General features: G+C 37.5%; 1 protein-coding gene across 3 annotated transcripts in view; it reads right to left on the bottom strand.

Annotated features, from left to right (window-relative positions):
- Positions 1–27,172, bottom strand: part of OPHN1 (oligophrenin 1) — a 567,594-nt gene that overhangs the window by 6,807 nt on the left and 533,615 nt on the right. For 2 of the 3 annotated variants that reach the window (XM_040265770.1, XM_040265771.1), the window contains exons 21-23: positions 19,682–20,005; positions 4,315–4,480; positions 3,187–3,237 (exon numbers count right to left, since the gene is read on the bottom strand). In XM_040265770.1, coding sequence (XP_040121704.1) covers positions 3,187–3,237; positions 4,315–4,480; positions 19,682–20,005 — 541 coding nt within the window. The remainder of the gene's footprint in view (positions 1–3,186; positions 3,238–4,314; positions 4,481–19,681; positions 20,006–27,172) is intronic. The other variant, XM_040265772.1, reaches the window with a different exon arrangement.

Raw genomic sequence — 27,172 nt, 5'->3', positions numbered from 1 at the left:
TAACTATTGCTACCATCTACCCAGCTATCCAAGTTAGATTTTTTTCTCTCTTAATCCTTCTCCAATGTTCCATATTTGAAAAGTCATTAAGGTCTTACTGAGTCTACCTCAAATCTATCCTTTCATTCTATTCCTGCTAACAATGCCATATATCAAGACCTCATCAACTCTTGCTAGGATGATTAGCCTCCTAATTGGTCTCACTGCCTTCAGGTTTTACTCTCTTATCTTCCTCATTACCAACAGAATGTGTGTGTATTTCAAAATAATTCATGCAGATTAGAATATGCATTGTCATTTTTTAAGCTTTTAAGCTCTCCATAATGACTAGAGAATAAAGACTGAACTCCTTGGTATGTTATATAAGGCCTTTACAATCTGGCCCCAATCCATCTTCCTGGCCTCACTTCCAGCTGAGCTTCCTTCCCCTCAACCCCACATTCCAGCCAAAGTGGAACACTAAGCTCTTTGTAAACTTGCATTGCATAAGTGGTTCTGCCTTACTGAAATATTTCCCCCTCCTTTCTCTTCTTTTGAGTTTTTAATTTTTAAATTGTTGTATATGGGAGATAAATGAAAAGTGAGGTCATTCAAATATCAGGTTACATATAGTCAGGTGTACATATTGGAGGCAAAAAGGGGCACAGCAAAGGTTAAATAGATTATCATTTTCATTAGTGATGAGATGAGATTGACTGTGGCTAGTCTAAGAATTTTGACCAGCAGCCAGCATGTAGATGCACTGATGAAAATGGTGGTTACAAAACTGGGGTCAGAAAGAAAAACACCAATACAATATATTAACACATATATATGGAATTTAGAAAGATGGTAATGATGGCCCTATCTATATGTGAGACAGCAAGAGAGACACAGATATAAAAAACAGACTTTTGGACTCTGTGGGAGAAGGCGAGGGTGAGATGATCTGAGAGAATAGCACTGAAACATGTATATTACCATATGTGAAATAGATAACCAGTCCAAGTTCAATGTATAAAACAGGGCACTCAAAGCTGTTGCACTGGGAAAACCCAGAGGGATGGGATGGGGAGAGAGAAGGGAGGGGGGTTCAGCATGGGGGGGACATATGTACACCTGTGACAGATTCATGTCAGTTTATGGCAAAACCCACCACAATATTATAAAGTAATTAGCGTACAATTAAAATAAATTATTTTTTTAAAACGGGTCTAGACGGAAGGGGTGCTTTTGTCATGTGGATGCCGAATGGGAGGACTCTGTAGGTACCTAGGAAGGTGACTCATGACATATTGGAGGACTGGTGTACCTACCTTGGTCTTATACACTTCTGCCAAGATAGAATCTGGGGATAAGGGAAGAGGATTAAATTTAGGTTCCAGAGGCCTGAATATAGGACTGGTAGGGTCATCCTCCATCTGAGCACTATGACAAAGCCTAGGCAATGGTTACCAATCTTTCCACATTTTCAACATCAGTTTGGCTATAGTTTCCCTATTAGAAATCAAGCTGCCTTAAAGATTCTACTGGACTTTGTTCATGCTTAGTACATATACAGCTCAATGCCTTGGTTCCCTGTTCAAGACTACAGAACAATCGTTCTCATTTTCAGTGTATTCTACCCATCTTTCAAGCTTCATCTCAGATACCACTACCTCTAAAAAGCTTTCCTTTAGATATGCACACTTCATTCTGTTAATTCAAGATTGCTTTATTCTATTTTCCTGGTATTTATTTATCATATGGCTTATCTTAGGGAGGGAGGAAGGACTACCCAGAAGTAGTAAATAATCCTGCTTATAGGCAGATGCTTTAAGAATATTAAGGTGTCTCTTTCTGTTTTTCTTCCCCCCCACCCCCAAGCCTATCTGATTAAGCCTGCTTCAAAAAATATTCTAGGTAAAAACTTTATCTTCATTATATCAGTAGGAGAAATCTAGGGCTTTGACCTCACTTTCATCTGTTATGGTAGAATAAATGGTAAATTATTGTCTAAGGAGAATTTGGTCTAGACTAGAGTTCCATGTGACTGACTGCCAAGCAGAATTTCAGTGGCCTGCTATTCAGAATCATGTCCTGGTGAGTCAGGGCCCACAGTTTTAACTAAATGATGTCTAATCTATCCCAGCTCCAGTGCTGGTAAAGACATATTACTCTGCTTTTAATTGAACACCCAGAAGAGTTACACTCCTATCACCCACCAGGAAATACAATTTTGATCTCTCTGATAAGCAACACTAAGTGAACTCACAGAAGAGTCCCTGAAGGATAAGCAATCATTTCTCCAAGTGTTCCAATCTAAAGGGTCCCAAATGATAGGCCTTGAAAAGTCTATACTAGCACTTGAAGAATTTTAAAAACAAATTAATTGGAAAGAAGAAAGGAAAGAAATGTAAAAACCTAGATTCCCAGGTGCTACTCCTGGAGATTCTGTTTTAATGAGTCTAGAGTGGAAGGCAGGAATCTGTGTTCATTTTTTTTTCCCTCAAAAATTTCCAGGTGATTTATATGTGCAGCCAGTTTGAAAATAGCCACTAAGTCTAATGCTTACCTCTGAAATCAGGACTATGCTCATTCTAAGGCCATTTATGTTAGAATATTACACTCTATATATTTCTATCAGTTGCCCTTTTAGAATAAAATAGGATCTAAATAAGCAAACTAACAGAAAAAGACCTACAATGAGCATAATATTTTTGCAATACCACTTGGCATGTGAGTACTCTGTGTGTGTGTGTGTGAGAGAGAGAGAGAGAGAGAGAGAGAGGTCGAAAAACAGAGTCAGAGGGGCAGAGACAACAAATACAGAGATAGACAAAGAAAGAGACATGGAGAGAGAGACAGAAAGAGTCAAAGAGATAGGGAAACTGAGAGACAAAGAAACAGAGACATAAGTAGAAAAACACAAAGAGAGAGAAAGAGACTAAGAATTACAGAGACAGGGAAAGAAATAGTGTAAAAGAAACAAATAGGTAAGAGTGACAAAGGTAGAGAGACACACAGGTATAAGGAAAAGGCAGAAACACAAGTTAAGATTGGGGAGACAGAAAGACAGTGTTGAGGGAGAGAAAGGAACAAACACAGTCAGACAGAGACAGAGCTACAGGAAACAGAAAAAGAGAATGTTAAGAGAGTAAATGACACACTCATGATGCATTTATTAAAAAGTGATTTGGTTGAAATTCTGTCCTGTGCATCTCTTACCTTCCTGTTTTCCGGGAAGCTGTTTCAAAGAATCTGGTCCTGGAAGCCACTCTGCAAACAGAAGTCAACCAAGTCCCATGAACTGCTCTGAAATGTGTGTGAGAACCAATGGCCAATGGAAATGAGAATAAAATATGAACCAGACAGGCCACCAATGCCACGTTCTGCCTTAGCTTGCAAAGGATCTGGGTCTGAGGGAAAATCTACATATCAGAATGTGAAATGGCTCAGACACCATAGGCACTCCCAAGGCTATGGCTGATACTTTCTGCTTCTCCTTAGTTCAGAATGTCTAAGTATGATATGCATTCAGGCTACTCTTGGGAGAAATAAGTAAAACAAGTTATTGGTTTCAGAGTATAGTCTGTGGCATTTTATAAATACACTTAGCTAATCAGTCCAAGTGGTAGAGGCTTTTATTTTCTTACTTCCTCAATTTTACAATTATGAGACAATAAACAGAAGAAAAAGGAAAACCAGGAAGCAGGATACTGAGAGGGGTCCCAGGCACTGGCTATGGAGAGGCCAGCCAGATTAGTTTTGTGGCCAAGCAAGGCTGGTCCCTAAGAGGTGCTGCGGCCCCATCTTAGCTGCTCTATCCCTGGTCTCTTGGCTTGCAAACCATCCTCAGGAAGACCTGCTGGATATTAGTTCTGTTCTTACCCTGTAAGATGCTCTTTGGAGAAGGAGAGTCATTTTGGAAAATTTTTAAAATCATACTTTCCCTTTTTTATAAAAAGCCTTGAAGTACAAGTAAAATGAACAAATCTGTTCATTAAATTACTTTTAAAACAAGTAGTAATAATAAGATAAAAAATTTCCAGGCCAAGGAAGCATGAAAGCAGCAGGTAAACTTATTACCCTACAGAGATCAGGGCAACTAAGAAAAATGGGTGTCCTATCAGGCATTAAGTTTTAAACACTTCAGCTTAGGAAAACTCTTAGGAAAACTCTCCCAGTAGAAAACTCTGAACAGGGCTGGTCTGTGATAGTTCCCTTCACTATGAAGTGAATGATGCCCCAGGGTTGTGCATTGTACACCCTTTACAACCATAATGATAATCTTAAAAGCATTCTTAGTGATCTAAGGTGGGCTTTAGGTCAAGGTTGAAAAACAGCCCTACTTACACAGATGATGGGATTTCCCCTGCATTGCCAGCCATAACATCTGGCTTTGGTTCTGGTTTCTGGGAAGTAGTTGCCCGGCAGGGAGGGTCTGGAGGCCTCACTGGGGGTCTGATGATGGTTGGCTTTTCTCCCGGAGGCCGCACTTTGCTGAAACTGTCAGAGTCTCCTGGAAGAGAGAACAAGAACTTGAACAGTTAGCCAAATGGAACACTACTCCTCAGGAGATACTCAATATTGCAGTGATATTGGCCACCTTTCTTGGTCCCCATTTCTTTTTGGTTACTAACAACTCTGGATTAAAAAATTATTCTAGCAGCTATCCCTTCAGATAGTCTATGTTTGAACTCCAGATCTGAAATTTCATATTTGTGTCACCTAGGGCATCAATTTGCTTCGTCTCAGTTTCTTCAACTATATAAAGACCAGTAATACACAAAGCAGGTGCTTAGTCAATATATGATCACTGAATAGATGGACATAAGTTTGAGTAAGCTCCAGGAGTTGGTGATAGACAGGGAAGCCTGGCATGCTGCAGTACATGAGGTCGCAAAGAGTTGGACATGACTGAGTGACTGAACTGAACTGAACTGAGGGTATCAATTTGCTCAGTCTCAGTTTCTTCAACTATATAATTAAGACCAATAATATATTACCTTACAGAGGCATTGGGAGAATTTGCTTAGGTACTGGCTCAGATGGTAAAGTGTCTGCCTGCAATGCGGGAGACCCGGGTTTGATTCCTGGGTCGGGAAGATCCCCTGGAGAGGGAAATGGCAATCCACTCCAGCACTCTTGCCTGGAAAATCCCATGGATGGAGGAGCCTGATAGGCTACAGTCCATGGGGTGGCAAAGAGTTGGACACGACTGAGCGACTTCACTTTCACTTTTCACTAACATGTTTGGTATTGTGACTGACACATAGCAGGTGCTTAGTCAATATCTGATGATGAATTTTTTATAGTCATCATCACCAAAAAATCAGGTTCTTTTCACTTAAACCTTGACTATTGTAGCAGTCTCCTAACTGAACTTTCTACCTCTATGTCTCTAGTCTCCATGTGACTCAGCACAAAATAAATACACATAATTTTTTAATAAAACAGTTCTGGCAGGAATATATTGAAACAGATGCATGCACACATTGCTCATAGCACTATACAGTGGGCTTACTCTATCTAGATAGCCTGACATCAAGAATTGTGGAACAATGTGGATGAAATGCAAAATAATATATATGAGACAGTTCATGTTAATTGATTCAGTTGATCCACTTTGAAGAACAGACCCAAAGAAATTAACCCAAGAGGAAAAAATAAGCAATCAGCACAAAAACATGCTTCTTAATAGCACAAAGCCATACTCAAGCACAAAGGAAATAACTAAATTCTTACAGGCATTTAACCCATACTCAAGCACAAAGGAAATAACTAAATTCTTACAGGCATTTAATCAATACATATTATGCATGAACTAACAAGGATTTGGGCTAGGTGAAAAATGTATTCATATAAAATAATATTAACTGAAGAAAAGGCCACAGAAATATTCATGGCCTGATGAACCCCATCTGGAAACAGACACATGTGTAACTATGCAAGGGTGTTATCAGATTTTGATATTCACTCAGTTTTTGTCAGTAAACCCTGATAATCACTTTTTCTTCTACAAAACTTTTTAAGGTAAATGTAAAAAATATCAACTTTTATCCATAATCCTTATGTATTTGAAAACTGTTTTTCTAGATTTTCTCAGTGGCTACAAAACATACAGGATAAAGTTCAAAATCCCTAGCAAAAATTCAAGGCCTTCTATGAGTTGGTCCCAAATTATTATCCCAGGCACTAACACAGGACTTTAACTCCAGCTCTACTTTTGTTAAACCAGTCTCCTCACTGGCCCTATCAAAGCAATCCCTTGGTTCTTACTTCTAGATGAGACAGTATGGTACAGTGTGAAAAGTAGAGACTTGAGTTGGGCTTTCAGGCCTTGTTCTGCTATTTCTAAGCTGTGAGACCCTGGACAGTTATTTCAACTCTTTGACTATGAAGGTATTCATCTGAGAAATGGGTATCCTCAGGAGGTAGTTGTAAGAACTAAATTAGATGGCTGATAGAGAGTACCTAGCTGACAGCTGGGATAAGTGAGTGTTAGACTCTGTCCTGCTTCTTGTCCAATATATACCCTTGTTTTCATGTTTGATCTGTATTGAAAGAAAAAGAAAAGAAAGAAAGTGAAGTTGCTTAGTCATGTCTGACTCTTTGCGACCCCGTGGACTGTAGCCTACCAGGCTCCTCTGTCCATGGGATTCTCCAGGCAAGAATACTGGAGTGGGTTGCCATTTCCTTCTCCAGGGGATCTTCCTGATCCAGGTATCAAACCTGGGTGTCCTGCATTGCAGGCAGATGCTTTACCCTCTGAGCCACCAGGGAAGCCTGATCTGTACTGAAACCACCCCTAAACATTCAGCTCAAATCTCAATCCTCTGAATACTCCACCTGGCATAGGTAATTTCCATCCATGTAAATGCTCATAAAGTACATATATTGCTCTGTAGGGTTTTTTCATTCCTGTAGCTAGTCATTCTTGTGAGGGAGACAGATATGAAAAAAATGATAATGATAATACGGTATGATTTGTGCTCTAATGGTGATATGAGCCAAGTACTATTCAGTCACACACAGAGAAATGCTGTCTCCCCATCTAGGCTGTATCTTACATTTCTGGACACACCATTCCCCTTAGCACCAGGCCATGTACACAGAATTGTAGCTAAATAATGACCAAAATAATAATAATAATCTAATTTTTCTAAAATGTTATACCATTCAAAGTACTCTTCCAGATAATTACTGATGTTCACAATAAGCTTGTGAGGAAAGAATAGTAGATGGGTCTTATCTTCTCCATTTTACAGAGAAGTAAACTAAGGTTTGGAAAGGTGAACTCACTCATCCATGATCACATAATTAGGTAAGTGGTAGAGAGAGGACTAAGACTTATAACTCCTATTTCTGCATCCACTGTTTTTCTCAGTGTTTGCTGTTTTGTTGTTAGTAGTAGTAAAAGTGAAGTGAGTCAGAAAGAGAAAGATAAATATTGTATTTTAATGCACATATATGGAATCTAGAAAAATGTTACTGAAGAATTTATTTACAAGGCAGCAATGGAAAAACAGACATAGAGAATAGACTACATAAATAGTATTACTTCTTGTTCCATGTACACATCATACAATTAATAATCTCTTTTTAAGATGCCCTCTATCCCTTCTTATATACTGCAATTTGCATCATCCATCAAGATTCAACTTAAGTTTCATATCTTTTGGAAGTCTAATATGCTGCAAATTCCTTTCTCTCACTCTTACAGCACTAATCACCTTGTACTTTGATTCAGGCTCTTTGTTTTGTTGGCTTTACCTCCCCGATTAAGATGGAGCAACCTGAGAGCTAGATCTAGGGGAGATCCCTCTCTTTATTCAGAAAGGGCCCAAGTAAATTGCCTTGCATGTAGATGTCATTTAATACTCATTGAGAAAAGAAAAATGTAGCTCAGTCCACTAGAAGGACAATGGGAAAAGCTTTCCTTTTTGAAGTCCCCATTTGTGCCATCTGTGACACACACAAACATAATATACCCAAATTTGAGGGTTATTCTAAAATATAAACTGAAAGGTATTAAATTTATTGAGTGTTTCTTGAGGGGTTTTGTGCCCAGCCTTATGCTTTCACAAGAGATGCAAAAAAATGATTTGACATAGACTTTGCCATCCAGGGGCTTAAAACTGAGTTTAAGAATGAGTCATACTCATGGAAAATAAGCATGAGTATTGTAACTCAGCATCCACACTAAAGAGTCAAACTTGGGTGCCAAAAGAAATGAGTTAAGGGAGAGTTCCCTGGGGTAAGATTGTCAAAAGGCTGGACTTTGAGGTAGGATTGTCAAAAGGCTGGACTTTGAGGAAGATGGCTAAGAAGCCTTCCTTGCCCCTTCCCCTTATCAATTGTCCTCCTATTTCTGAGTGTTTGGCATGGTCAGAGATAGGATGAGGGTGGAAAAAGTAGCTCTGAGCTCTTTTATAACCTCTACATTTAGAGCTTGAGACTTCTCATCAGCTCTAGAATATAGAAGAGTAAACATCTACCATCTTCCATGCCTGCCATTTCCTAAGAGGCTGTTACCCAATCAGTAGCACTATCATTTTTTGAACTTCTATTATATTACCAAAAATTCTGTATACCTAATCTTACTTAAACACCAAAAAAAAAAAAAATCTTGTTTGCAATATAGGCATTGTCTTCACTTACAGTTGAGAAAACTGGCTCAGAGAAGTGAAGTTTACCTCATTAAGATCATGTAGTTAGTAACTGGATTCCTGTAAAATCAAAACAAATGCTACCTTAAACTGAGTACTCCTTATGTGCTAACTATATAGGTATCTCATTTCATCATTATAGCAATCCTATACACATAAACATCTTCATTTTACAAGTTAGACAACTGGGCTCAGAGAGGCTGTGACTTCTCCAAGGTCCCACAACTAGGATGAAGCAGGACCAAGATTCAAATTCATGTCTCAGAGACTCTGGAGCCTAAGTTACACCTGAGACTTCACTAAGCCTTTTCAGCTTAGTGGTATTTATACCAAATTGTACTTCCTTGTAATTTATGTTTAACCTTGGACTTTAATGTGACTTACTATAAATTTGATCTGCCTCTCCAGCTCAACTTGTTCCCTCCCTCCCCATTCTCTATCAAATGACCATAACTAAAGAATCATAGCATTTATAGATTTCTTAGGACTTGAGTAGCCCTCATTGTCAACAAAAGAATCTGAAATGCAGTACATGGGTGCAATGTCAAAAATGACAGAATGATCTTGGTTCATTGCCAAGGTAAACCATTCAACATCACAGTTGCTGTTTTTGTTCAGTTGCTCAGGTGTGTCTGAACTTTGTAACCCCATGGACTGCAGCACTCCAGCCTTCCCTGCCCGTCACCATCTCCCAGATCCTGCTCAAACTCATGTCCATTGAGTCAGTGATGCCATCCAACCATCTCATCCTTTGTGGTCAACATCACAATAATCCAAGTCTATGCCCCAACCACTAATGATGAAGAAGCTGAAGTTGAACAGTTCTATTAAGACCTTCAAGACCTTCTGGAACTAACACCAAAAAGAGATGTCCTTTTCATCAGAGGGAACTGGAATGCAAAAGTAGGACGTCAAGAGATACCTGGAGTAACAAACAAGCTTGGCTTTAGAGTACAAAATGAAGCAGGGCAAAGGCTAACAGAGTTTTGCCAAGAGAACACACTAGTCACAGCAAACACCCTCTTCCAATAGCACAAGAGAAGATACTACACATGGACATCACCAGATGGTCAATATATAAATCAGATTGATTATATTCTTTGCAGCTGAAGATGGAGAAGCTCTATACACTCAGCAAAACCAAGACCTGGAGCTGACTGTGGCTCAGATCATGAGCTCCTTATTGCAAAATTCAGGCTTAAATTGAAAGAGGTAACTGGTTGGATGGTATCACTGACTCAATGGACATGAGTCTGAGCAAACTCCAGGAAATAGTGAAGGACACGGAAGGCTGGCACGCTGCAGTCCATGGTGTCACAAAAGGTTGCACATGACTTAGTGACTGAACAACAACAACAAAGTGAGAAATTGATAGCAACACAGCAATTGTAGGGGACTTTAACTCCTCTCTTACATCAATTAATAGATCATCCATACAGGAAGTTAACAAGGAAACAGAAGTCTTAAATGAAACAGTAGAGCAGATGGACTTAATAGGTTCATACAAAACATTCCATCTAAATGTAGCAGAATATATGTTCCTCTCAAGTGCACATGGAACATTCTCAAGGAAAGACTATATGTTGGGACAAAAAACAAGTCTCAATAAATTTAAGAAAATTGAAATCATATCAGGCACCTTTTCCAATCATAGTGGAATGAAACTAGTAATCAACTACAAGAATCTTTAAGAATTATAAATATGGGGAGAATGAACAACATACTACTGAACAACTATTGAGATAACAAATAAATCAAAGTAGACATTGAAAGTTACCTGAAGACAAGTGAAAGTGAAAACATGGCATATTAAATATATTAGATGCAGCAAAAGTGGTATTAGAGAGACATTTATAGCAATAGAGGCTACCCCAAGATATAAAATGTAGGGTTTCCCTTGTGGTTTAGTGGTAAAGAATCTGCCTGCCAATGCAGGGACACAGGTTTGATCTCTGGTCTAGGAAGATCCCACATGCCACAGAGCAACTAAGCCCATTCATCACAACTATTGCACCTGTACTCTAAAGCCCAGGAACTGCAACTACTGAGCTCAAGTGCTGCAACTACTGAAGCTTGAATGCCCTAGAGCCCATGTCAGCAACAAGAGAAGCCACTGAAATGAGAAACCTGTACACTGCAACTAGAGAGTAGCCCCCTCTTGCTTCAACTAGAGAAAAGTCCACACAGCAATGAAGACTGAGCACAACCAAAAATAAATAATAAAGAAAGAAAGAAACTTTTAAAAACAGAAATAATAAATCTCAAAGAAACTATCTAACCTTACACATAAATGAACTAGAAAAAAAAGGGGGAAAAATGAAGCCCAAAGTCAGTACAAGAAAAGAAATAATAAAGATCAGAGTGGAAGTAAATTGAAACAGAGACCAAAAAGATAATAGAAAAGGTCAAAGAAACTAAGAGCTGATTCTTTGAAATGATGAAAAGAAATATTAACAAACATTTAGCTAGACACTAAGAAAAAAAGAGAAAAGTAAAAAGTCTCTGATAAATAAAATTAGAAATGAAAGAACAGAAATAATAACAGATACCACAGAAATACAAATAATTGTAAGACAATGATATGAACAAATAAATGTATAAGTCAACAAATTGCCCAACCTAGAAGAAATGGACAAATTCTTTGAATCCCAATCTTCCAAGACTAAGTCATGAAGAAATAGAAAAATCTGAATAGACTGATCACTAATACAGAGATTAAAACAGTAAACAAAACCTCTAATAATCAAAAGTCCATGACCAGACAGCTTCCCAGGTGGTTTATACCAAACATTCAAAGGCGATGTAATATGTATTTTCCTCAAGTTTTTCTAAAAAATTAAAGAGGAGGGAACACTTCCTAACTTATTTCACAAGGCAAACATTATCTTGATACCAAAACCAAACAAGGACAACACATGCACACACACACACACACACACACAATTACAGGCCATTATCCCTGGTAAACATGGATGTAAAAAATCTCAAAATATTAACAAATCAAATACAATATCATCTCAATAGAGGCTGAAAAAGTATTTGACAAGATTCAATACTCACAAATGATAAAAATTCTCAACAAAATGGGTATAGAAGGAAGTGCTTCAACATAGTGAAGGTCATAGACTACATACTATACATGTGTAGCTAACATCATACTCAATGGTGAAAAACCAAAAGCTATCCCTTCAAGAAAAGGAGTAAGACAAGGATGCCCACTCTCATCACTCTTATTAAACATAAAACTGGAAGTCAGCCAGAGCAATTAGGCAAGAAAAATAAATACAATGCATCTAAATTGGAAAGGGAAAAGTAAAACTACCACATTTGAGGATGATATTGTTTTATCTAAAGAAAATTCTAAAGATTCCATCAAATAACTATTTTCATTGATAAACAAAATGCAATAAAATGAAAATAAACCAAGGTGAGCCTTGGCAAATTTAAAAAATTTGAAATGATATCAAGACTCTTTATAGATCACAATGCTAGGTGATTAGAAATAAACTGCAAGGAAAAATTGTAAGAAACACAAATACATGGCAGTTAAACAATATGTTACTAAACAACAAATGGGTCACTGAAGGAATCAAAGAGGAAATTAAAAATACCTAGAGACAAATGAAAATGAAAGTGCAACAGTCCAAAACCTATGGGGTGCAGCAAAAGCAGTTCTAAGAGGGAAATTTATAAAATCTTACCTCAAGAAACAAGAAAAATCTCAAACAACCTAACTTTACACCTAAAACAACCAGAGAAAAAAGAATGAAGGAAAGAAATCATAAAGATCAGAGCAGAAATAAATGAAGTAAAGACAAATAAAACAACTGGAAAGATCAATGAAACTAAAATCTTGTTCCTTGAAAAGATAAACAAAATTGATAAACTTTTAGCCAGACTCATCAAGAAAAAAAGGGAGAGGACTCAAAAAATTTGAAATGAAAATGGAGAAGTTATAATTGAACCACAGAAATATCAAGGATCATAAGAGACTACTATGAAAAACTGTATGCCTATAAAAAGGACAACCTTGAAGAAATGGACAAATTTTTAGAAAGGTACAGTCTCCCAAGATTGAACCAAGAAGAAATAAAAAATATGGACAGATGACTCACAAGTACTGAAATTGAAACTATGATTGAAAAACTCTCAACAAACAAAAGTCCAGGACCTAAGGTCTTCACATCAGGTGAATTATATCAAACATGTAGAGAAGGGTTAAAACTCATCCTTCTCAAACTTTTTCCAAAAAAAATGCAGAAGATAGGAAACTTCCAAATTCATTCTATGAGGCCATCATCACCCTGATATCAAAATCAGAAAAACATATACCAAAAAAAAAAAATTACAGGCCAATATCACTGATAGCACTAGTGGAAAAGAACCCACCTGCCAATGCAGGAGACCTAAGAGACGTGGGTTTGATCCCTGGATAAGGAAGATCCGTGAAAGGAGGGCATGGCAACCTTCCACCATTCTTGCCTGGGGAACCCCATGGATAGAGGAGCCTGGTGGGCTATTGTGCATAGGATCAAAAACAGTTGGACACAACTGAAGCAACTTATCATGCACACATGCGTCACTGATAAACATAGATGCAAAAATCCTAAACTAGCAATACTAGCAATCTGAATTCAACAATACATTAAAAAGATCATACAACATGATCAAGTGGGATTCATCCCAGGGATGCAGAGTTCTCAATATCTGCAAATCAATCAATGTGATAAAACCACATTAACAAATTGAAGAATAAAAAACATATGATCATCTCAATAAATGCAGGAAAAGCTTTTGACAAATTATAGCACCCGTTTATGATAAAAATCTTTGCAGAAAGTTGGCACAGAAAGAACATACCTCATCATAATAAAGGCTATATATGACAAACTGACTCATTGGAAAAGACTCTGATGCTGGGAGGGATTGGGGGCAGGAGGAGAAGGGGACGACAGAGGATGAGATGGCTGGATGGCATCACTGACTTGATGGACGTGAGTCTGAATGAACTCCGGGAGTTGGTGATGGACAGGGAGGCCTGGCGTGCTGTGATTCATGGGGTCACAAAGACTTGGACACGACTGAGCGACTGAACTGAACTGAACTGGTGACAAACCTACAGCTAACATCATACTTAATGGTGAAAAGCTGCAGGCATTTCCTCTAAGTCAGGGCCAAGATAAGGAAGTCCACTCTCACCACTTTTATTCAACAGTTTTGGAAGTCCTAGCTACAGAAATCAGAGAAGAAAAAGAAGTAAAGGGAATTCAATTGGAAAAGAAGTTAAATCACCACTCTTTGCAGATGACATGATGCTATAAATAGAATACCCTAAAGATGACACCAGAAAACTACTAGAGCTAATCAATGAATTTGGTAAAGTTGCAGGTTACAAAATTAACACACAGAAATCTTGCATTTCTATACACTAACAAGGAAAGATCAGAAAGAGAAATTCAAGAAACAATTCCACTTACCATCACATCAAAAAGATCAAAATAACTAGGAATAAATCTACCTAAGGAGTAAAAAGACCTGTACTCCAAAAACTATAACATGCTGATGAAAGAAATTGAAGACACACACAGATGGAAAGATATTCCATGCTCATGGATTAGAAAACTCACTTTGTCAAAATGACTATAATACTCAAGGCAACCTACAAACTCAACACAATTCTTATCAAATTACCGATGACATTTTTTCACAGAGCTAGAACAGAAAATCTCAAGATATTTATGTAGACACAAAAGACCCTGAATAGCCAAAGCAATCTTGAGAAAGAGCTGGAAGAATCAGGTCCCTGACTTCAGACTATACTATAAAGTCACTGTTATCAAAACAGTACGGTACTGGCACAAAAACAGAAATATAGTCCAAGGAACAGGATAGAAAACCCAGAAATAAACCCTTGCACCTATGGTTAATTAATTTATGACAAAGGAAGCAGGACTACAAAATGATTGAAAGAAACTCTCTTCAACAAATAGTGCTGGGAAAACTGGAAAGTTACAGGCAAAAATGAAATTAGATCATTCTTTAACACCATACACAAGGCTCAAAATATATTAAAGGTCTAAATGTGAAACCAGACACTATAAAACTCCCAAGGGAAAACATAGGCAGAACACTCTTTGATGTAAATTGCAGTAATATCTTTTCTTAATCCAACTCCCAGAATAATGGAAATTAAAACAAAAATAAACAAACGGGACCTACTTAAACTCAAAAGATTTTGCATAGCAATGGAAACAATAAAAAATGAAAAGACAATCCACAGGTTGGGAGAAAATATTTGCAAATGATGTGACTGACAAGGGATTAGACTCCAACATCTATAAACAGCTCATGACACTTAACAGCATCAAAACAAACAACCCAATCAACAAATGGGTAGAAGACCTAAGTAGACATTTCTCCACAGAAGACATACAAATGGTCAAGAGGCACAGGAAAAGATGTTCAACACTGCTATTTATCAGAGTAATGCAAATCAAAACTATAGTGAGTTATCACCTCACACCAGCCAGAATGGTTGTCATCAAAAAATCCACAAACAATAAATGCTAGAGAGGGTGTGGAGAGATGGGAACCCTCGTGCACTGTTGGCGAGAATGTAAGTTGGAAAAGCCACTATGGAGAATGGTATGGAGGTTCTTTAAAAAACTAAAAATTGAGCTACCATATGACCCTGCAATCCAACTCCTGGGCATATATCCAGAGAAAAACATGATCCAAAAGGATACATGCACCCTAACATTGTAGCACTGTTTACAATAGCCAAAACACGAAAGCAACCTAAATGTCCACCCATAGGGAAAGCGATAAAGATGTAGTACATATATGCAATGGAATATTACTCAGCCATTAAGAAGAATGAAATGGTGCCATTTGCAGCAACATGAATGGATCTAGAGATAGTCATGCTGAGTGAAGTAAGTCAGATAGAGAAGGAGAAATACCATATGACATCCATTATATGTGGATTCTAAAAAGAAATGATACAGATGAACTTACTTACAACACAGAAAGAGACTAATAGACTGAGAGAATGAATTTATGGTTGCTGGTGGGAGGGGTGGGGAGAACTTTGTGATGGACATGTATACTCTGCTATATTTAAAGTGGATAACCAACAAGGACCAACTGTATTGCACATGGAACTCTTATCAATGCTATGTGGCAGCCTGGATGGGAGAGGAATTTGGGGGAGAATGGATACATGTATATGTATGGCTGAGTCCCTTTGTTGTTCACTTGAAATGATCATAACATTGCTAACCATCTATACCTCAATTCAAAATAAAAGTTTAAAAAAATAAATCAAAAAATACGAGTATACCCATGGCGGATTCATGTTGATGTATGGCAAAACCAATACAATATTGTAAAGTACTTAGCCTCCAATTAAAATAAATAAATTTATATAAATAAATAAATAAATAAATAAATAAATAATAAAATGCTCATATTACCAAAAGCAATCTACAGGTTTAGGGCAAGGCTTATCAAAATCCCAATGACAGCTTTAATAGAAATAGAACAAACAATTCTAAAACATATGGAACCATCAGTTCAGTTTAGTTCAGTTGCTCAGTCATGTCCAACTCTTTGTGACCCAATGAATCGCAGCACGCCAGGCCTCCCTGTCCATCACCAACTCCCGGAGTTCACTCAGACTTGCGTTCATCGAGTCAGTGATGCCATCCAGCCATCTCATCCTCGGTTGTCCCCTTCTTCTCCTGCCCCCAATCCCTCCCAGCATCAAAGTCTTTTCCAATGAGTCAACTCTTCACATGAGGTGGCCAAAGTACTGGAGTTTCAGCTTCAGCATCATTCCCTCCAAAGAAATCCCAGGGTTGATCTCCTTCAGAATGGACTGGTTGGATCTCCTTGCAGTCCAAGGGACCCTCAAGAGTCTTCTCCAACACCACAGTTCAAAAGCATCAATTCTTCAAGAAGTCAAAAAGTCAAAGCAATTTTGAAGAAAAAAAAAAAAAGGAACAAAGCTGTAGGTATTATAATCCCTGATTTTAATCTATATTATAAAATTCTTGTAATCAAACAGCATGGTGTTGATAGAAAAACAGACACATATATCAATAAAACACAATTGAAACCACTGAAATAAACCCACAAATATATGGAAAATTAATTTATTACAAACGATTAAAGATCTTAGAATGGACAAAGATATTTTCTTCAATAAATGGTGCTAGGAAAACTGCACAGCCACAAAAAAAGAAATAAACAAACAAACTAGACCACTATCTCACAACATACAAAAAAATCTCAAAATAAAGATTTGAATGTAATGCCTGAAACCATTATACTCCTAGAAGAAAACATATGCAGTACACTCTTTGACATTGATCTTAACAATATCTTTTTGAATATTTTCCTCAGGCAAGGGAAGCAAAAGCAAAAATAAGCCAAAAGGATTATATCAAACTGAATAGGACTATATCAAACTTCTGCACAGCAAAGGAAACCTTCCACAAAAATGAAAAGACAATCTACTGAATGAGAGAAAATATTTTTGAATCATATATCTTATAAGGGGTTAATGTCCAAAACATTTAAAGAACTCATGTAACTCAACAACAAAAAACCCTAAACAACCTACTTTAAAAATGAAGAGAAAAGCTATACGGACATTTTCCCAAAAAAGACATAACAATGGCCAACAGGAATATTAAAATGTGTCCAAGATCATTAATTATTAGGACAATGCAAATCAAAACCCCAGTGAGATATCACATCATGCCCATCAGAATGGCTATTTCCTAAAAGACAATAACAAATTATGAAGAGGAGTGTGGAGAAAAGTGAACCCTCTTATACCGTTGGTGGGAATGTAACTTGGTATAGCCACTATAGAACACAGTATGGAGATTCCTCAAAAATTAAGACTAGAACTACCATATGATACAGCTATTCCACTTGTGGATATTATACAAATAACATGAAAATACTAATTCAAAAAATATATGTAACTCTATGTTCATCACACCATTATTTATAATAGCTAAGATATGGGGGAAAACCTAAGTGCACAACAATGGATGAATAAGTAAAGATGTGATATATACAAAGGAATACTACTGTGTCATAAAAAGATGAAATACTGTCATTCACAACAACATGGGTGAACCTTAAGCATATTATGCTAAGTGAAAGAAGAGAAAAACAAATACTGTATGATTTTGTTTATGTGGAAAAAGATAAAAAAATAATCAATGAACAAAAAAACAAAATAAATGAACAAACCAAACTAAAACAAAACAAACATGCAGATGAAAAGAACAGAGCAATGGTTACCAGAGGGGAAGGAGGGGGTGAAATGAGTAAAGGGAATAAACTGTATGGTGATGGATAGAAACTAAATTCTTGGTGGTGAGCATGCCATAATGCATACAGAAGTAGAAATAAAAAAATGACAGCAAAAATTATATTAATAAATAATATCAATTCAAAAAGATACATGCACATCACTGTTCACAGCAGCATTATTTATATTGCCAAGACATATGGAAGCAACCTAAATGTACATCGAGAGATGAATGGATAAAGAAGATGCAATATATGTGTGTGTGTCTGTGTGTGTGTCTGTGTGTACATGCTCAGTTACTCAGTTGTGTCTCTTTGTGACCCCATGGACTATAGCTTGCCAGTCTCTTCTGTTCATGGAATTTTTCAGATAAGAATACTGGAGTGGGTTGCTATTACCTATTTCCGGGGATCGTCCCAACTCAGGGATCAAACTTGAGTCTCTTGTGTCTCCTGCACTGGCAGGCAGATTCTTTACCACTAGGGCCACCTGGGAATCCTCTCTCACTCTGTGTGTGTGTGTGTGTGTGTATGTATGTATGCATATATTGTATGGAATACTAGTCAAACATAAAAATAGAATGAACTAATGTCATTTGAAGAAACATGGATAGATCTAGAGACTATCATAATAAGTAAAGTAAGTCAGAAAGAGAAAGACAAATATGGTATCACTAATATTCATGGAATCTAAAATATGACAGAAATGAACTTATTTTATGAAACCTTAAAAGAGTCATAGACATAGAGAACAGCCTTGTGGCTGCCAAGGGGGGAGTCGTGTGGAGGATGGATGGATTGGGAATATGGGATTAGCAGATACATACTATTATATACAGAATGGATGAACAAGGTCATACTATATAGCACAAGGAACTATATTCAATATCCTGTAATAACCTATAATGGAAAAAATAATATCATTATTATTAATTTATTTCACAAATAATGAGTACCTACTATGTGACAATTAGGCACTGTTCTAAGTACCTGGGATATAGAAGTAAATAAAACAGCCAAAAATCCCTCCCTCATAAAGGCTTACATTCTAGTGATTATTGTAAATGGTTTCTATATTCTTGGGCTTCCCTGGTAGCTCAACTGGTAAAGAATCCACCTGCAGTGCAGGAGACCCTGGTTCAATTCCTGGGTCAGGAATATCTCTTAGAGAAGGAATAGGCGAAGTGAAGTTGCTCAGTCGTGTCCAACTCTTTGCGACCCTGTGGACTGTAGCCCTCCAGGCTCCTCCGTCCATGGGATTCTCCAGGCAAGAATACTGGAGTGGGTTGCCATTTCCTTCTCCAGGGGATCTTCCCGACCCAGGGATCGAACCCAGGTCTCCCGCATTGCAGCAGATGCTTTAACCTCTGAGCCGCCAGGGAAGCTCAGAAATAGGCTACCTACTCCAGTATTCTTGGGCTTCCTGGATGGCTTAGCTGGTAAAAAAAAACCTGCCTGCAATGTGGGAGACCTGGGTTCAATCGCTGGGAAGATTCCCTGGAGGAGGGCATGGCAACCCACTCCGGTATTCTTGCTTGGAGAATCCCCATGGATAGAGGAGCCTGGCAGGCTACAGTCCATAGGTTCACAAAGAAGATTTCAACATTAGTAGTAATAAACTGGAACAGATTTCTACTTAAACATCTACAACCTCATAAGTGTTTCAAGGTGCAAAGTAGTTGAGGTCATTTCTCTTCCTCTTGGAATTCCCAAGCACTTACCCTCCTTGTGGTGAGCCAGGGGCCGAGGTGCTGATCTCTTTATGTGGAGAGAGGGGACCTTAGTGGTCCCAGGGCCTGGCACAGGTCCATTGCTGGCCTTTGGTATGGCCTTGGTCCCTCCATCCTGGAGCCTAGACACCAATTTCCCCACGTCCACCTCGAGGCAGGTCTCCAACTTGACATCTGAAACAAGCCTGCTTGGGGACTTCCTCCCAGGATCTGCTTCCACACTTTTTTGCATAGGCATTTTGGGGTATTGTGGTGGCTTGGGGGGTTCTATGCTGCTGCTGATAGTACCATTGGGTGTTCTATGTTGAATTTCATCTAGGAAAAGTTGGTGTAGAGGAAAGATTAATGACAACCTTTATCACCTTTTCATTTTTAGACATGTAGACATAAGATTGCAAAATTATATACATATTCAAAGGAGCTTTTGTTATGGAACAAATCAATGATATCCCACAAAAATCAGTCTCTACCTACCCCACTTCATGTGGAGACACAGGTCTCATAATACAAGGAATTCAATTCAAGATCTGATTATTTTCATGACCACAATTCAGCAAAACCACAATATGCCAAGATTATATTACTTTCAAATATAGACATCAGGTAATCCTTAACTATTTCTATTTATCTCAAAAGTTATTTATAAATATCTCTAATATTTCAGTGTAATGTGCTAAACTGAATTTAACTTCTTTTCCCATCCTCAACTAGCCACTTTATGGCCTTCCCTTAGCTATTGTGGTTTAACAATTTCCTATGACAATAGCATATGCTTTTCAGTTGTCTTATGTCTTAATTAAAGTTTTGAGACTCTAATTAGAGCCAAGGATATTCTCCCTAGAAAAATTAACCTACACAAACACATGTAAAATTTTGAAAACCAATTTTAAGAGATTCATAGAGCCCCATGAATCTGTTAATGAACAGCTAATTGAGAACTCCTGCTATATGGAAATTGTCACCTTCCTTGGTAATAGAAAACCTGGGTCAGAGTGTAGTGGTTAAGAACAGAGGTCTGGTCAGCTAAATGAGACCTAAGAGATATGTCAAGCAATTAAAACACATGGGTCCTATTTGGATCCTGATTAATTTTTTTTTAATGTAAGAAGGAGAATTAGGACACTGACCAGATAGTTACTGCTTTTAAGGAATTACTATTTTTTTTAGTTTATTTTATGTATGATAATGGTATTGAGGTTTTGGTTAAAAAAGAGTCTTCATCTTTTACATGTACATACTGAAGCGTTTATGGAAGAAATGACATGATGTCTGTTTTAGGGAAATGGGTAAGGGTATAGATGAAACAAGATTGGGCATGTAGTTGTAAATGTTGAAGCTGGGCAATATGGACATGTGGAATATGTTATGCTGTATGCTATACTGTATATTTTTTTTATTAAATATACAATTTCCTTTTACATTTGAAACTCTCCACAATAAAGTTTTAAAAGAACTGCAGGTTCTGGAGCCAGTTGTGCTACTTACCAACTGCAAGATCTTGGGCAAGTTCATAATCTTTCTATATCTAAAATTTTCTCCTCAGTAAAAGAAATAATAGTAGTATCTACCTCATGAGGTTGTGGTGATGATTACATGAGGTAGTATACTTATTTCAGGGCCTGGTACATAATAAACACTCAATAAATGCTCGTTATTATTTATACTATTATGTTCTCAGTAGGCAGTGGGGCAAGAGTTTCCATGGGGAAAGAAAGAGTAAGTCTTGTTTCAAAGAATTTTTCCCCAAGAGTTTTCTTTTTCTTGGGAGCTTTTTATTGATCACTGCCTGCTGCTACCACCATAAGGGTTAGAGCCAAGGAGTTCCTCTATAGCTCCCCTACTTTGGTCCCAGGGTAGATACATAGCCCTGCTTTTATTAACCCTAGTACAACTGCCATCAGACTAGTCAAACAAAAAATATCAAAGACTTATTAATAATAATACTACTGACATAGCTCAAAAGTGCAATGTAATTAGATCACATGCTTCTGGAAGATGCCTTGTGGCAGAGGCCATCTAACCTACAGCACTTAGGATTAACCTCAAGCACATGTACCTTCTAGAAAGTATGAAGTAAATTCTTATGTCACACATGAAGTGATATAAATCCATTTTCCCACATGCTTTGAGTCTAACATCTCAGTTACATGTTTCTATGTGAATGCTTTCTTTTGGTGAAGAAACTCTAGGAAATTCCATCCCTGTTCTCATTCAGGGAAAGCAACAGTGATTGGTCATGCTCTATGGTATCATCACCATCTCAATACAGTAAAAGAAAGTCCAATCTCATCAAGATTATCCACAGTCTCAGGCCACTACCTTCCATATTGGAAAGGATCTTTTCCTGGCTTGGAAATAAGACATATGATGATAGCAGCAATAAGGATTTGGAACTAGGCCATTCTGTCAGGAAAACCATTTCAAGGCTCTGGGATATGCTGAATAATAAAGATAAAATGGTAATAATTATAATAATGACAATGATAATAATAATGCTAACAGATACCATTATTTAAACACTTTCTTTGTGTTAGGGCCTGTTCTAAGTGCTTTACATGGATTATCTCTCATAATCTTCAAAACTACTCTGTAAATTGTTATCAGTCCCATTTTACAGATAAGAAATCAAAGGCCCTAAAAGTCTCAGTGTCACAAAACTAATATGGTAGGGCCAGTTTTCATAGCTTGAAGTCTGTTTTCAGAGTACATACTCTTTCTGAAGACAGCGTTCATTGCTCCTGTTGGGTAATAAGAGCTCAGCATCATCCCCTTTCGCTAACCAGCCATCTGTTTCCATGGGAAAACACAAAAGCCAGCTTCAGAAACTGCAGAGAACTAGGAGTGAATAAGTATCAGAAAAAGAGGCCTCATAAATAGGCAAGTGGCCAACTAGAGACCTCTCTTCTAAGTGTAGGCAAGTGATGGGGAATAGCTTTAAGAGGTTGCACACTAGTCCAGCAGGAGAAATAGATCAATTATTATAATACAGGTAGAATCATGCAAATAAGCACTATGAGAATGAGAGTGCTAATTCTTTCTGGTGGTGTTGAAGAAAATTTTGTGAAAGAGGTAATGTTGAGCTAGGCCTTGAAGGATTGCAATAGATGGAAAAAGAAGGAAAGGGAATTTCAAAGAGAGAGCAACTTGAAAGAATGAAAGTTCACGGTTTGTTTACGAAAATGTAAAAGAAAATACTTAGTGTGGTTTGAGCATAGGAACGAATTTTAGATAAAAAGTGTGAGTAGTTGGAGAAGAGTTATTAAGGTAGGGTGGGGCTATATCATGAATGCCATGTTCAAGGATATGAATTTGATCATTGGGCTGCAGAGGACCATGACTTTTTTTCACAGAAAAGTGGCACTATCAGATGTATTTTTTGAATATACCTTTAGGTTCATGACGAAGAATAGACTGAACCAAACAAACTGGAGGAGACTGGAGGTAGGGAGACCAAATGGGGGCTGCTGGATCTAAACTGGAGCAGCAGCAGCAGCAAAGAGAGACAGATTCAAGGGCCATTAAGTGAGTGGAATGCACAGGGCTTAGATATGGAGATGTGAGGGAGGGAGTCCATGATGATAGTGAAAGAACTCATTGTAATACTATATATGAGGGGAATAACAAGTTTAGAGGTAAGATAATGAAATGCTACTGGTAAAGAACAGTGGTGAGTAGAGGGATTTGTTCTTTCTCAGAACAGCGTTCAAAGAGGTTATAGAAAGTACAATATTACAGTAGATAAATGAGCTCTGGAATAAGACGAATGCAAGTTGCTTTTCTGTAATTCATTAGCTGTGTGAATTAGGCAAACTACACACCCTCTCTAAGCCTCTAATACTTGTTCTATGAGAAGTGATGAGGATTAAATGAATATGAATTCACACCCATTTAGGATGGCTAGAATTAAAAGATAATAAGATATGGAAACAACCTAAGTATCCATCAGTGGATGAATAAAGACTTTGTTTGTTTGTTTCAGACTTAAAAAAGAAAGATCTCCTGCCATTCATTTGCTATAATATGTATGAATCTAGAAGACATTATGCTAAGTGAAATAAGCCAGACAAATAAAGAAAAAAATTACATAACTTCATTTATATGTGGAATGCTTAAAAGTCAAATACTTAGAAGCAGAGAGCACAGTGGTTACCAGGAGCAAGAGGATAGAGAAAATGGGTAGATGTTGGCCAAAGGATACAGATTTGCAGTTATATAGGATGAATAAGCCTAGAAATCTAATGTATACCATAACAAGTATAGCTAACAATACTGCATTGAATAATGGAAATTTGCGGAGAGTGGATTTCAGGTACTGTCATCCAAAATAAATAAATAAATACATGTCTATTAGCTTGACTGCAATAATCAATTCACTATGTATATGTGTATTAAATCATCACTTTGTGTAACTTGAACATATACAATTTTACTAAATCAAGACACAAAAGACAGTGCTGGCGAAAATGCAGAGAAATTGGAACTGTCATACATTATTGGTGGGAAAGTAAAACGGTACACCTGATTCTAAAAATAGCCTCAAAATGATTCCTCGAAGATAAAATATACAGTGATTGTATGACGCAGAAATTCCACTCTTGTATATACACCAAGAATCACTGAAAACATACATCCACATAAAAATCTGTGCATAAAGGTTCATAGCAGTATTATAGCAAAAAGTGGAAACAATCCAAGTATCCAGCAAATGATGAATGATAAACAAAATGTGTTATAGCCATATAATACAATATTACTCATTCATAAAAGAGAATGAAGTATTGATACATGCTTCATAATGGATGAACCTTGAAACAATTATCCTAAGAAGCCAGCCACAAAAAGACCATAGATTGTATGATTCCATTTATATGAAATTTTCTCAGAATAGGCAATCCATAGAGACAGAAAGTAAATTAGTGATTATCAGGAATAAGGGAGGAGGGAAGTATTGGGAGGTACAAGGCTCTTTTTGGATGATGAAGATGTTCTGGAAATAGACTGTTGCACAAGCTTATGAATATACTAAATGCACTGACCCACCTTTGAAAAGGGTGAATTTTAGGTCATATGAATTATATCTCAGTTAAAAAAAAAAAAAAGGTATGGCTAGGGTAGGTGATCCCAATGGTGAACTTCTGGCATGAAGGCCTTATCACACAGAGGGGCAAATTAAGACCCAGAATAAGGAAATGATTAGCCCAAGTTACTGAGCAAGCTAGAAGCCAAGAGGAAATTTATCTCAGGTCTACCAACACCTAGTTCATTCATTTATTACACATATTTATTGAGGACATATGATATGCTGGATACTATGGGATACAGAGTGAAATTTTTCTGCTGGCATAGAAATTATATTTTCTGATGTGTATTTGGAGAGATGTGAATAGACAAATAAGTGAGTTTATCTAATTAAAATGAGATTATGGAACAACAGGGTAAGCATTGAATGTTCCCTTTCACTTTTCCCTAAATGCTACATCGTCTCCTAAGGAGGTGATCCCTTAAGCTGGGTGATCTTTTTCTCTTCATTATTCCCTCTACACGCACTCATTTATTCTACAAGTATTTACTGAACACATGCAATATACAGGAATTTTTCTAGAGGCTGGTGATGAAAGTGGATCTGACATTCTACTGAGAAAGACAAACAACAAACATGCTATTAAATATTAATGGCAGCAAGTGATATGAATAAAATAAAACAGTTTAAAGGACAGACAGTAATGGGGGAGGAGAAAGATCTATTTAAATAAAGTACTCAGAGAAGGTCTCTATGAAGAGACATCATTTAGCAGAGATCTGAATGAAGGAGTGAAACTGCAAAGTTTTGGAGGAAGAACGTTCAGGACCAAGGAAACAGCAAATGAAAAGGCCATTGGGTAAGTTTGACATCTATAAGAAACAGCAAAACCAGTGAGATCAGAGCAGAGAACAAAGGGTGCATAGAGATAGTGAAGTTCAGAAATGAGATTAAAAACGTATGTGTGGACCATATAAAGCAAAATAAAATGTAAATTTTCTTCCAAAAATTAAGAGAAGTCACTGGAAATTTAGATCAGAGGGAATGATATGATCTGCTTTCCAGTTTTAAAAGACTGTATATCTTACTGGCTGCTGCAGAGAACAAACTGTTGTCAGGCAAAAAGAAAAGTAAAGATAATAGTTTGGAAGCTCCGTAGCCACTCAAGTAAAAGATGATGCTGGCTCAGCTAGTAAGGTAGCAGTAGGAATTAGTAGGTTCAGCATACAATGTGCACATAGAGCTAACAGGAATTGCTGATGAATTAGATATGAAGGAGAAAGCAAACAGAATAGTCAAGGATGATCTGAAAGTTTTTGACCTTACTAACTAGGTGATTGGTACTGTCAATTCATCTGGGCTGAGTGAAACACAATCTGGAATCAAGGTTGCTGGGAGAAATATCAACAACCTCATATATGCAAATGATACCACTCTAATGGCAGAAAGTGAAGAGGAAATAAAGAACTTCTTGATGAGGATGAAAGAGGAGAGTGAAAAAGCTGGCTTAAAACTCAACATTCAAAAAACTAAGATCATGGCATCTTGTCCCATCACTTCATGGCAAGTAGATGGGCAAAAATGGAAACAGTGGCAGATTTTATTTTAGGGGGCTCCAAAATCACTGCAGATGGTGATGACTGCAGCCATGAAATTAAAAGATGCTTGCTCCTTGGAAGGAAAGCTATGACCAACCTAGACAGCATATTAAAAAGCAGAAACATCACTTTGCTGACAAACTCCATATAGGCAAAGCTATGGCTTTTCCAGTAGTCATGTATGGATGGGAGAGTTGGACTATAAAGAATGTTGAGTGCCAAAGACCTGATACTTTCAAGTTGTGGTGCTGGAGAAGAAGTCTTGAGAGTACCTTGGACTGCAAAGAGATCGGCAATCAACCCTGAATATCCATTGGAAGGACTGTTGTTGAAGCTGAAGCTCCAATACTTTGGCCACCTGATGTGAAGAGCTGACTCACTGGAAAAGACCCTGATGATGGGAAAGACTGAAGAAAAAAGAAGCGGGTGGCAGAGGATGAGATAGTTAAGATAGTGTCACCAACTCAATGGACATGAATTTGAGCATACTCTAGAGACAGTGGAGGACAGAGGAACCTGGCATGCAACATGACCCCAGTCCATGGGGTCACGAAGAGTTGGGCATGACTTAGTGACTGAACAACAACAAAAACATTGCCAATTACTTAGACGAGGGAGACCAGAGGAAAACCAGATTGAGGAGGAATAGGCAATCTAGGGTATTTGTACATTTTAAAATTGGAGATTTCCTTGAGTCATCTAAGGAGAACTGTTGCGCAGTGAGTTTAAGATGGGAAGAAGGAAGATAATACTCCCAGATATACAAATTTGGATATCATCCTCATATTTAAAAGATATTTAAAGCTGTGAGACAATGCAATCATGCAGGAAACAAATATAGACAGAAAAGCGGACTGAGAAATA

This window comes from Oryx dammah, unplaced genomic scaffold (genome assembly GCF_014754425.2).
Source record: "Oryx dammah isolate SB20612 unplaced genomic scaffold, SCBI_Odam_1.1 HiC_scaffold_23, whole genome shotgun sequence".
Taxonomy (NCBI): domain Eukaryota; kingdom Metazoa; phylum Chordata; class Mammalia; order Artiodactyla; family Bovidae; genus Oryx; species Oryx dammah.
This window is presented reverse-complemented; position numbering and strand designations above follow the sequence as displayed.